Source organism: Abramis brama, assembly GCF_963993115.1.
Source record: "Abramis brama genome assembly, chromosome: 7".
NCBI lineage: Eukaryota > Metazoa > Chordata > Actinopteri > Cypriniformes > Leuciscidae > Abramis > Abramis brama.
Genome location: NC_139969.1, coordinates 23853828 through 23867245, shown reverse-complemented (window position 1 = coordinate 23867245; position 13418 = coordinate 23853828). Strand labels below are relative to the sequence as shown.

Sequence of the window (13418 nt, the reverse complement as noted above, 5' to 3'; positions counted from 1 at the left end):
TTTAATAAATCTATAAACGCAGCCCCTAACGCATCATTTGGATTATCTACGTGTATGTTAAAATCTCCAACAATTAATGCTTTATCTACATTGACCAATAGATCTGAGAGAAAATCTGCAAACTCTTTTAGGAAATCAGCGTAAGGCCCAGGCGGTCTATATACGGTAGCCAAGGCTAGAGATAATATGGATTTTTTTCTAACATCTAAGAGCGTAACATTTAGTACAAGTATTTCAAACGAAATAAACTTATAACCCGTTTTCTGAGTAACATTGAGAATATCTCTATAGACCGCTGCAACACCGCCGCCACGACCAATCAGACGGGGTTCGTGCTTATAGGAGTATCCTGATGGAGTAGACTCATTTAGACCGAAATAATCATTAGGTTTAAGCCAAGTTTCAGTAAGGCAAAGGACATCGAAGCTATTATCCGTGACTATTTCATTTACAATAACTGCCTTAGGTGTGAGTGATCTAATGTTTAGAAGACCTAGCTTTAGAAATTGTTTTTGTTTACTAATAGCAACATTTTCTGGTTTAATAACAATTAGATTTTTTCTAGATCCTGCAGTAGATTTATTATTTGATCTCACTAAACGAGGAATAGACACAGTTTCTATGCAATGTTCTACACTAGTATTTATATCAGTTAATTTGGTGCAGCAGAGACTATGATTTGAACTTTTGGTTACTAGTCAAAAGGTATTTAACATTTTGGAGATGTTATCTGACAGAAGATCCGATCCGAATCTGCTTGGGTGTAAGCCATCGGCACGGTAAAGCCTAGGACGCTCCCAAAACAGATTCCAATTATTTACAAAGAGCAGTTTCTGCTCATTGCACCATGACATTAACCATTCATTTAGCGCGAATAATCTACTAAACTTTTCATGACCTAGTCGGTACGTGGGAAGCGGTCCTGACACAATGATCGTTATATCAGGCGATGTGCTGCGTACCGTATCGATCAGATTCCTGAAGTCTTTCTTCAGAACCTCTGTCTGTCGCAGCCTGATGTCGGCCCCTCCCGCGTGCAGGACCACAGTTCCGACGCGCTCGTTCAGAATCTCGGGAACGTGAGCAGCGATTTCAGAAACACGAGCACCAGGAAAGCAGTGACTATGCACCTTACTTTTATTTAACGTAGCTTGTACGTGTCGAACGATGGAATCACCGATGATCACAGCATCGCGTTCTGTTTCGCGAAGAGGGGAGAAGCGGTTTTGTGTGGATATCTCGAAAACCGGGAGGGTCGGAGAGAGTTTTCTTGGTCTAGACCTGACTCGCGTCTTCCGCTGCGGAAATATCCAGGCTTCGTGGTGGCGTGTTGGAGCCGGAGTGAACGAGACCATGGCTGATCGCGGCCTCGACGCTCGTGACCGATGCTGAGTAACGCACGGAGTAGACGAGGTCGGAGTCAGCGGGTTAGTAACGTTGATCACTGATTTGTGTGCATCGGCGCGTGATGTTTCAAGAGCTAACCGCCGGTCTATCAGCTCGGCTTTTCTCACTAAAAGGTCGTGGATCTGTTTCTCAACAGCTTCCAGCTCAGACTGCAACGCGTGTAGCTCAAATGTGTCCTCACCTGCACCAAAAGGTAGACTACTTACATCTGATATATTCGCCATTTTAGATGGACAACAGATGGACAGTAAGTTAAGTTAGCAACGACGCTACCAGTGATGCTATCAATATTAATACTAATTTATGACTGAAGTCTTGGATATAATCCGTCTTTTTAGTGGTACAGGTGTAGAGTAGACGCACGATAGGCGAAACAAATGTTTGTTTGTAAGTGAGTGTGGAGAAGACGCGTTCAGCCGTGATCCACAGGAGTAACCTATAAGAGTATCCGACGTTGGATCACTAATAGGCTTGAGACGCGTCTGCTCAACAGTCCACGTTGTAACTATGAGGTGAGGAAAAATAGAAAATGTTCGTTGTAAGTGAGTTTAAAGAGAAATCAAGAATTATAAATCAATCGATGGAGCTCCAAAAATAACTTCCCCTCCCTCTTGCAGCGACATCTCTTCTCTGATGATGTGTTTACTGGCGCGAGGGCGGGACAACCTGTCACTCACGTCGACCAATAGCAAACCACAACCAATCAATTCTAAATGGACCAAATCAAGTCCTGCCATACATTTTTTTTCTTGTTTGAGAAGCCATTTCAATCAGATATACATCACAAGGAAGGAAAGAATAATTGCAACTTCTGTTTCATGCTGACTTTTACGCTGGGATCCTTCTGAAGGATGCAGAGCAGCGAGGGCCAAACTGATTAGCAGAAGTATTTCAGTAAGACAGTGATAACGTGAGTTAGCCAGTTAGCAGGAGACCTACACAAACTCAAAACTAAGTATTTTGAACACCATCTTTCAAGAGCAAGCGGTTTGCGAATCCTGCATTGAACTCCGAGATTTGAGAAGCAGTCGTCAGTCAAATAAAGGGAACACAGCAAAAGTTTAGGATTATACCGCTGTGATATCATGGTAAAGATGATTTTTAAGCACTGATTCTTCACATGCTCGTCCTTTGGCAGTGAAAAAAAAAACTGGCTTGTCTCGACATGATGCTGTCCAGTATCCACAGGAATCAGCTGCAGGTTTGAGGTTCAAGTTTTCCCTGGTGTCTGCGCACGCAATAAGTGGGTGGGCAATATGCTAATGTTTCGTCTTGACGTCACAACGAAACGGCTTATGACTCGTTTGAAAAACGATTCATTTAATTGACTCAGAGTGGACTTTTACTTTTTAAAGACAATAACTTTATATACGGTGCACTTTCAGATTTAAAACTTGCAGGGAGTTTTCATTCACTTAGAGCTATGTTACACACTACATGAAAGGTAATTTTCAAAAATCCGTAATAGGGGAACTTTCAATTCTTTCCCTGCTGCCAGTATAACTACAACTCCCACAATTCCCCGTTCCTTGAATCAGAAGCTGCGCATGCGCTGTGGCTCCAATTATTTTGTTCTCCCGCAAGCAATAAATGAAGAGTCGCCGGAACGTGCGTTGATCAAGACAAAACAATTACAAGCGGAAAGCGTTTTTCTCGTACGCAGATACTTTCATACATGGAGTCACACGACACCTAACTGTCATTCTCGCCAGGCTGCGGGGTCCGCCATCAGGGGATTGGAGGCCGAAAACACGGTAGACGAACAGGACATGAAGAGGTGTTTTTCTATGTAAAAGCTAGCTAGCTAAGCAGGGGATCGGAGGAGGAACAGCAAAGCCTTGGAAGAGTTTTACAGCACCCCTCCTTTGGCAGAAAGGGCTACATCTGCTCTCATCCACACCGACCTGCTGTTAGGATGGCGCACCTCCGCGACATGCAGAACCAGGTAAATCCTTTGCCCAGCCGAGTCTGTTCATCATCAGGACGATTAATCTCATAATCAGTAAAACCACAGTGATGTTTAGTGAGCCTGTCATGTCATGACATGTCTCGATTTAGAGTAATTGACTAAATTGAGGGCAGTCTTGACGTTATATTGTGTCTGGGTAACTATTTTAATGCAGATCCTTTGAAAGAAACGTCTGTTTTTTGTTGTTGTTTTTTTGTTACATTCCATGTAATATCTTAAATTTAATTGTAAATATTATTATATATAATGTAAATGGTTCATATGTTGCTCATAGTAGAGCATCCTAAAGGATGTAATGTAATCTACAAGGCTCCATAGTAAATGCTCATTGATTTTCTTCTACACCTTTCATTGAATCTCATATCACAATTCTACTGTCTCTCTCACACAGAATTCCCGGCTTGACCCGGAGGAGTATTTCACAAAGCAAGAGCGCATTGGGAAGGGGTCTTTTGGTGAGGTCTACAAGGGCATCAACAATCGCACTAAAGAGGTGGTGGCCATCAAGATCATCGACCTGGAGGAGGCGGAAGATGAGATCGAGGACATTCAGCAGGAGATCACGGTGCTCAGCCAGTGTGACAGCCCCTATGTCACCAAATACTATGGCTCATATCTGAAGGTACACTCTCCCATTGTTTGGGATCTCAGGCGTGTACAGACAAACAATAGTAAGAGTTTTTTTTTTGTATGTCATTACAGCATCTTTTAATATCAACATGAAATCACTTTCTTAATGCATGTTGACATGATTTATCAATGCATTATTCCAAAGAAAAAATGATAAAAGTAATGTAAAGTTATGTTAACCAATGGCCAAATTGCTAGGTTTCTACAAACTGCAAGGAGATCTGTGTAATACCTGGATAGAGATATCTGTTAGCATTCCCCATTCATCTCAATTGCACTTGTCTAGTATGGGCAATTTTTAAATGTGTTATATTCACTCCTGGATACTCTGTTCTGCTGCCAGGTTGTTTTTAGCCATCACCGTAACTGAAATGTCATGTTACTAATGACGTCATGACAATGCTGATTTGCCGTTTGCATCCCACACACACACACAATCTGCTAAAATATCCTGAAATATTTGGGATTCGGTGTTGCTTGAAAAAATCTCCAATATCAATTTGAATGGCTGTCAAAAGCTAAAATATGCTCCTTGCTGCTCAATGGTGTAATAACTGCATCTGCAAACATTGAGCCCTTTTCAAACTCACTTTTAGTAAGTAATGTCCACTGTCAAATCAATTTCTTATGGATAATATCAACCCCGCCCTATATTTTCTCTCATTAAATAACCTGTTGTTTGCAATTATAAATCTGCTTTATGTTGACACAGATGCAAAATACCATATCTGTCATGATTTCCGACAAATTATTCTGCACCTTCAATCTTAAAATGTTTTCACAACAATTTTGGGCACCCCAAAAACACTTTACTCAAGAGTTAAAGGTTAAAGAACCATTATTTTCTCACTCTGAATCTCATTTTCTGCTGTTGTGCAATGAAAATGGTTCCATGGATGTTAAAGGTTCTTCACAAAACCATCTATGCCAATAAAGAACCTTTATTTTAAGCCACATACCTACTGGAGTCCTATTTAAATATGAACACTAAATACAACAAATGTCATGTGACACTTGAAGAAATTGTGCTTGTTATTTTTGCCCTTATCTATAGGGAACTAAGCTGTGGATCATCATGGAGTATTTAGGAGGCGGCTCTGCTTTAGATCTTGTAAGTAGAACAACAGTGGCCCTTCAGTTATGGGAACGTTTTCATGCGTGTATTCATGTGATCATAAGAGCCTTCGGCTTTCGACTTAGAAATATAATTTGTCTTCTACTTTCCTCCACACGTCTCAGTTGAAACCAGGACCGCTAGAGGAGACGTACATCGCCACTATACTGAGGGAGATTTTGAAGGGACTGGAATACTTGCATTCGGAAAGGAAGATTCACCGTGATATCAAAGGTGTGATAACATGCACGTCTGCCTACTCGAATCAGGCCGGCTAGGGATGGCTTCAGATTTAATAATTTGCTTTGTGTGAAATCTGAACTCTGTGCTGATGATTCATGTTGTGTCTTGTGGCAGCTGCCAACGTGCTGCTGTCTGAGCAGGGGGATGTGAAGCTGGCAGACTTCGGGGTGGCGGGACAGCTCACAGACACCCAGATCAAGAGAAACACTTTTGTGGGAACTCCTTTCTGGATGGCTCCAGAGGTCATCAAACAGTCTGCATATGATTTTAAGGTGCGGAGATCCAGATAAATGGTCTTTTCTCAGCGTGCAAAAGAACAACATGAATATTAATGTCCAAATGTGTCTGCAGAGCTGTGAAAACACACGTTCAGCACTCTGGCAGAAAGGCTGGAGTGGTAAAACTGTTCCCAAGCATTCAGCTTTCTTTCTTTTTTAAGTGGTAGGCATGGAAACCAGTCACTAACAGAGTTTACATTTTAGCGTAGTAGCAGCTAATCATATACATATGTGTATAATATCTAGTTGAGATCAGTGAAGACTATTTGGTTTGCTTTTTTGGCTGCAGGCAGATATTTGGTCCTTGGGAATTACAGCTATTGAACTAGCGAAGGGCGAACCCCCAAACTCCGACCTGCATCCGATGCGAGTGCTGTTTCTCATTCCCAAGAACACTCCCCCGACGCTGGAGGGCTCCTACAGCAAACCCTTCAAAGAGTTTGTGGAGGCGTGCCTCAATAAAGACCCTCGCTTTGTGAGTATTTTTGTGTTCATTTCTTTTACCCAAACTTTTGAATTGTAGTCTATCACTGTTTCCACAAAAGTGTTAAGCAGCAAAAAACTGTTTTCAACAGTGAAGAAATGTCTCTGAAGGATCATGTGACACTGAAGACTGGAGTAATGATGCTGAAAATTCAGCTTTGCCATCACAGGAATAAATTGCGTTTTAAAATGTATGAAAATAGAAAACGGCTCTTTCTTTTTTTCAGTATATATTTATTTGATTAAATATTGTTAAAAAATATATATGCAGCATTGGTGAGCATTAGAGACTTAAAAAAAACAAACCCCGCAATTATTACTTTTGATTGGTAATGTAGCTGTAATATAGCACACAACTTGTTAAAATAAATGATCAAGCTCTAACTGTAGACAGACATCTCAAGATTTTTGACATGAGGCGGTAAAAACATTGAGCATCCTGAGCAAGGCATCACTATTCTGGTTATGTGCAGCGGCCCACCGCCAAGGAGTTACTGAAGCACAAATTCATCACACGCTACACCAAGAAAACCTCCTATCTGACGGAGCTGATTGACCGATACCGCCGCTGGAAGTCTGAAGGCCACGGAGACGAGTCGAGCTCTGATGATTCTGACATGTATGTCATCCATCTGTCCATCATAATGCACATACTCTACAATCAATAACGGCCCTCTAATTCATCATGATGTATTATTCATTTCTTATTACTTGAGCCCTGTCCTTTTAATTAGATCTCTGGTGAATTGATCTTCATGAGTTATAGCCTCTGTTTCTCCTCGTACTTGAACAGGGATGGCGATAGTGATGACAGAGACCAGTGTCCCATATGGACGTTCCCCACAGTCCGACCCAGCTCCATGAACAAGCTCCAGAAGGGCTACACAAACACAGACTCAGAGGTGAGGATTCCAACATTTCATATTTGTTTTAGAAATGCATTAGTTTGGGTTGTCCTGTCGTTGTAGATCTTTTTTTTTTTTTTTTTTATAAAGGAAGAAATTTCACAATACCAACATTTTAGTTGTGAAATTTCATTATTCATGATACCAATTTTGATATCACAGCAAAAGTTTAAAAAAAAAAGTTCAGAAGTTCAAATTAAATAATAATAAATGAAAAAAAAACATTGAAATGTTTAATTTTTCATATGTTTCATGTAATTATTCAAATAAATGAAGACTAGGTAGTGTTTTTCTCCAGGGTTTCTGCAAATTTAAGGTCACAAAAAGTCTATATATGGAATTACAAAATTCTTAATCATAATTTTGTGGGGTCTTACATTTGATGACGTAGACGGTAATCGCGATACATGGCCTAATATGATTTAAATAAATATGAGCGTTTCACATTTGCGTCAAAATGCGGCACTGTTGCACATTTTTACAGGGTCATGGTTTCAGAGCAGTTTGCAGTCGATGAATAACATGCCTTTATGCCACCATGCAATTGCTTATGCCAAGTCGCATTGGGGTACTTTTACACTGTTGCCGCGGGTTGAAGCAAGCCATCCCGGAATTTTACCGGAATGCAATTGGGCTAGTTTTGATTAGCAATTAGGCACAATAGGCAGGTTTTGTTGTGCAGACCTGGCAACCCTGCTCATGATCTACTGTTGATGAATTATGATCTTTTTGTGACGGTGTTTATATTGCAATGTGTTGTAAATGGCTGTAAGAGTGCATATTTTATTTCTCGCATATGTTTGAATGAGCAGCTGGAAAAGTTAAATCGCCATTTCAAAATAAGAGTCCTGCGGTATTTTGGACTTGTTTATATTAAGTCCCACATTATGCTTTTTTCCCCCTGGGAATTATTGGTATTTTGGTTGCAGAATAAACTGTATCTGGCATTTAATTTAAGGTAAACTCCTGTGGCTTCACTCTGGGCCTTCCCGTCACAAGAATTAAGGATTAAGAACATTATTCATTCAATATAGAGATTTTACTAGTATCGGCACAGTAAAAAAAATCTATTGCCTTTTTGTTTAAAGGGGGGTTGATTATGATTATGGGCCCCCCTTATATAATGGTAGGGGAAACACTGACTACACATCAGCTACATAAATTCATCAACTAACCATTCAGAAATGTTCTGTTGCATTCTACATGTTGTCACTTCTTCTTGAGTCTCTCCATCTTTGTCCGACTCCGGTTTGAACATAAAAGGCTAAAAGTTTTTGAAATTTTCAGTGTGTGTCTGAGTAAGGTAAAAGGACAAGAGCTGTTGTAGCTTTTATTTTATTTCATATAAAAAAAAAATCAAAATATTGACAAAAACAACTAAATTACTAAAACGTACACTAAAGTTGAAATGAAAACATAAAAAATATTACGAATTAAAAATGTGAACAAAAACTATAATAGTATATCAGTAATACTGAAATAACTCTTCGGTGTACCTGTTTTACACCATTTTATTTTTAGCATTAACCTTGTACTGAAGCACCAGTACTTTTGACATCCTTACATGAAAGATAATGTTATGGTTTGTTTCTATTGAACAAACAATATCTAAGCTCCCATTAAGATTATACTTGTATAAGTATATACAGCCGCCTCTGTCCTGTCTGGAGAATATTATGATAAAGCATGGACATGGGAAACGCCAAATTTCTATATTATATGCTACACTTATCTCATATGATAAGGAATCCAGTAAAGATAGAATGAGGGCTTGGAGTTTGGATATTAAAGAGGATATCGAGGAAACTGAGTGGTCAAAAGCATGCTTAAAAGCTCAAATACAAACGATTAATACAAGAATGAAGCTATTGCAACATAAATGGTTGATGAGGACATGCATAACCCCTGAAATGCTTAATAAATGGTCCCCGGACATTCCAGACACATGTGTGAAATGTTTAATTGAGAAGGGAACTTTAATTCACTGTGTATGGGAGTGCCCTAAATTGGTAACTTTTTGGAAAATGGTTGTCTGTACCCTAAGTAACATCACAAAAACCCAAATACCGTGCATTGCAAAACTTTGTATTCTGGGGATATACCCAGATCATCTTTCTATCAATAACAATCAGAGGACTCTTATCGACTTTGGCCTCCTGCAGGCCAGGAGGATGGTTGCTTTGAGTTGGAAAGAGACTGAAATATCTTCTGCACACTCTTGGATCAAGGAGATGGCAATGTGTGTTACTTTAGAGAAGTTAACGTACATTACAAGGGGTAAAGCACAGCAATTTGAAGAGATGTGGGCACCTTTAATTGATTTCCTTAAGAAATAAGAGGGTGCATGTATTAATGTTTTGAGCGTGACATTTTTGTTCTGTTTTGTTTTATTTTAATTGCTGCTTTGATCAACATATTTGGAATGTTTTTGTAACTTATTTTCCTTTTGGTGATATAATTTTTGTTATTTGATTATTGTTTGTTTTATTGGAAAATCAATAAAAAACATTGTTGGGGGAAAAAAAGAAGAAAAAAGATAATGTTATAGTTTGAATTTGTTTTACAGGCGGCTGAGACGGTAAAGAGGCAGCCCAAGTCACAATGTTTGTCGGCGCTGGTCTCTCCCATCTTCAGAGAGGTAAAAATGCACAATATCAAACTCTCATCTCTTATACATTCTGACTGGAGTTCTCTCTGTTATGCTAAAAAGCATAAAAAAGTTAGGCTTTTTATCATGGTGGCAGCAGATAATGCAGCAGTAAAGTAATAAACAGTGATAAGCTCTATATGTTATAGAGTTAAATGTAAGTCAATCTGTTCTCCAGCTGAAGGAGAAGAGAAGGGCATGTGGAGGAGGAATGGGTGCCATAGAGGAGCTGGAGAATGCCTTCAACCTGGCAGAAGAGTCCTGCCCTGGCATCTCTGACCTCCTGGTCACGCATATGATGGAGAGAGTGTGCAGGTGAGCAGATCTGTATGAAGAAAAACAACAGTGGTATAGAATATATGCCGCTATTTAGGGCTTTTCACACTGCTCTTAACCCTGGGTTATCATCGTTCTAAACACTACTTTTAACCCCACATAAAGGAATGTTTCACACTTGTAATTTAGAAGCGGGTTTAGCACCGCTTTTTACCCAGTGTTATGAAACCCTGCTTTGCAGTGTTAACCCTGCATTGTGGTGCCAAAGTTTAGAATGTTACGACCAGAGATAGAAACTCGAGACTCAACTAGGGATTTAAAAGGGTTAGTTCACCCAATAATTAAATTTCTGTCATTATTTACTCACCCTCATGACATTCCAAACCTGTAAGACCTTCGTTCATCTTCAGAACACAAATGAAGATATTTTTGATGAAGTCCGAGAGCTGTCTGACCTCCCTATAGACAACAACGCCACTACCAGTTTCAAGGCCGAGAAAGGTAGTAAAGACAGCTCTTGGATTTCATCAAAAATATCTTAATTTGTGTTCTGAAGATGAACAAAGGTCTTAGAGGTTTGGTACGTCATGAGGGTGAGTATTTACTGACAGAAATTTCATTTAAGTTGACTTGACTTGATTGTGACTCGAGTGAAGTGACTCTAGACTTGACTTGGAGTTGAAGACAGAGACTCGTGAAAAACAAGTCATTCTGGTACAGAATTCCCGATTACGTTCTCTCGTTACTACCCCATATGACAGAATGAAACAACATTTTAATATTCATTCTTAATTCATTCATTTCCTAGCAATATGTGCTGCAGCAAACACACCAAGCCAGCGTTATTATATACGCGTGTGATGCATCTGAAGGCACCCATATTCATCACCCATTGGAAAAGAGCTGTTATATAAATGAACAACAAACAGTAACAATATTTCCAAGTCTTAACTTGTGATAATCTGCATGTTCGTGTCTTTTAATTTCAAAAGCAATTAATCCAGCTGCGGTGTTGCACATCTGTCAAGGGGCTTGCTTGCTGTCCATTTTAAAGTACATGTTTCCATGCCCTCTTCATGCTTTTTTCCCCAATTATTTACTACCATATGCATATAATATCCAAATTTACACTTGACACTTTTTCGCATTTTATGACCCTGTCCAACTCGTTTCAACAAATCAGTTTGTTGAGTCTGGGTGCATTATTATATCGCCTTATCACAAACAACACACAGACGGGAATGTTGTTCTTTGTGTTGTTTACTGTAGCACTTGTTTATACATGGGTTTTGATACCGCCGGTGCACACTGGAAAACTACATTACCCATCACTGCTTGAGAACTACAGCAAACTACGGCAACTCAAACAGCTCAAAATATACAGCACTTTTTTCTCTCGAGGTGACTGGCCCTGCTTTCCAAATGGTAAAATGTTATATGGTTTGAAAGTAATAGTTTTTGATTGTGAATAAAAATTAAATAAATGATTTATTGATGTGATACTTTGTGCGCTTTATTAGACATTTTTTAAGTAGAAATCAGTTTTGATAGTTCAAAACACTGGTACTTACAAAAAAGTGATGGGAAACCGAGGCTTTCTGAAGCATTTGAAGCTTTCATCAAATTCGAAACTCAAAGCTTTTAACACAGTGCGCATTAGCTACATCTGGTGGTTGGACTTGTTTTCGCCGCCATATCTAACAAATCATTGCGGAGCAGAGGATATACGGTTTGAAAAAGCACGTGACCAAACAAAGCTTCGGAAGTCTGTGACATACAAGAGTGGAATCAATCTGGGATCAATACAGTTCTAAATTAATTTTTTGCTAATGAGACCACAACTCATGTCATGTGTAGCCTGGTCAACGGATTCACATATTGACCAATAATATAAAATATATAAGTATAATTAATATTTGACATGAGTAGTTGAAAAAATATTTAGAGTGAGCTGTTTAACCCTTATGTTCTGTAGACCCCAGCTATAAAACATGATTAAATGCAATAGAGGTGTGACGTGCATTCAGATTCTGTCTGGTGTTGAGGTTACATTTGACTCAAAACTATTCTACTGAATCCCAAATAAGTGCACACACACACACAGCTGTTTGTGTGTCTGACGGCCCTCGAAGTGACGGGCATCAGGTGAGGTCACAAACTCACGATACAGCAATTTTTTTCAAACCAGCTCTCCCGACTTTCTGATACTACATGACGTTCGAAGCTTCAAAACATCATCAATCACATGGTATTGTCATTTCGATACAAGCATCGGTAGAGTGTGTGATACAAAAGTGCTTTGAAAACTGCGTCAGAGCATCGGGGCCCCGGTATCAACCGTCCCATCACTAACAAAAACTAGGAAAACTATTGCTAAAAATAGAACAGAGACTTGAGACTTGAATCGGACTCGTGAACATGTCTGGTTACGATTAGATGCTTAGCAACCAACAACCAATCACGTGCTTCATATTCACATGCTTTGGACAGTCACAGAAACTGTCTGTGTTTGAGGGGGAAATGTCAAATAGTGACTGAAAGTGACAATTGGAGTAAAGAAGAGACCGTTTCATTATTACATTCTAGTCTGAAAAGTCCATGAATACCCAGGAGTAATTGTTAACCCCGGGTAAATTAGAAGCAATGTGAAACGTGAAGCAAGATAACCCAGGATTCCTTTTACCCAGGGTTTACAAGGACACAGGGTTAATTTTTTTATGTAATAAATGTCATATTTTGCTGTAAAAATCTCTTCTTTTGTATCAGGTTTGCTCTGAATGGCAACACCAAACCATCATCACGGTGAAGCCCCGCCTCTGCTGCTGCTCCTCCCTCCTTCATCAGGACCACAATACAACTGCCCATCCTCCACCCTCTCTTACTCCCAGAGAACTTTTAATTAGTTATGATTAAATATTTTTACAGTTTTCTTTATAGAATGGAAAGTATTTAAGAGAAAAAGCCATGTCATGGAGCGAACTGTGTTTACCTGTTAGATCAAAATCCTATTATAAAGTGTTTATGGAAACATTGTGTTTGTGTGGTAATTGGTGTGAATTGTGGTAATTACACATTTGTCAAGACTTCTTTAAATATGTAATGAAGTTAAAATGAAGAAAATTATACAATGTGCATCATAAAGTAAGGTTCTCAGGTGACATGGGGCATTTACAGTTATATTTATAAATACATGTAGGGGAGTCTATGGTCTTATATTTATCTATAACCAAAACTTATACAAAACTATGTATGGTTGTGGTATATTAATGTTACCATTGTGCAAAAAGCATGCATAACACAATAACATTACTATTAAATAGTTCCTGTTATCAGACTGTTGAGCATAAAAATGCTCAAAGATTTTATTTTAATTATGCTCAGATATCCTTTATTTTTAAGAAATGCTCAAATGTCCTATGGTTTTAACATACGCTCAAATTATATTCCAATGGTTCTGGATCTTGTA

The 13418-nt window shown here is 39.1% G+C and overlaps 1 protein-coding gene across 1 annotated transcript; it reads left to right on the top strand.

The window, feature by feature from the left end:
* Positions 1-2938: 2938 nt before the first annotated feature.
* On the top strand, positions 2939-12980 carry stk25b (serine/threonine kinase 25b). The gene is made up of 11 exons (XM_084120145.1): positions 2939-3352; positions 3768-3998; positions 5061-5117; positions 5246-5354; positions 5478-5635; positions 5931-6116; positions 6598-6743; positions 6918-7026; positions 9596-9667; positions 9855-9991; positions 12719-12980. The coding sequence occupies exons 1-11, from the start codon at positions 3323-3325 to the stop codon at positions 12756-12758; spliced, it is 1275 nt and encodes a 424-aa protein (XP_083976271.1). The 5' UTR covers positions 2939-3322; the 3' UTR covers positions 12759-12980.
* Positions 12981-13418: the final 438 nt, after the last annotated feature.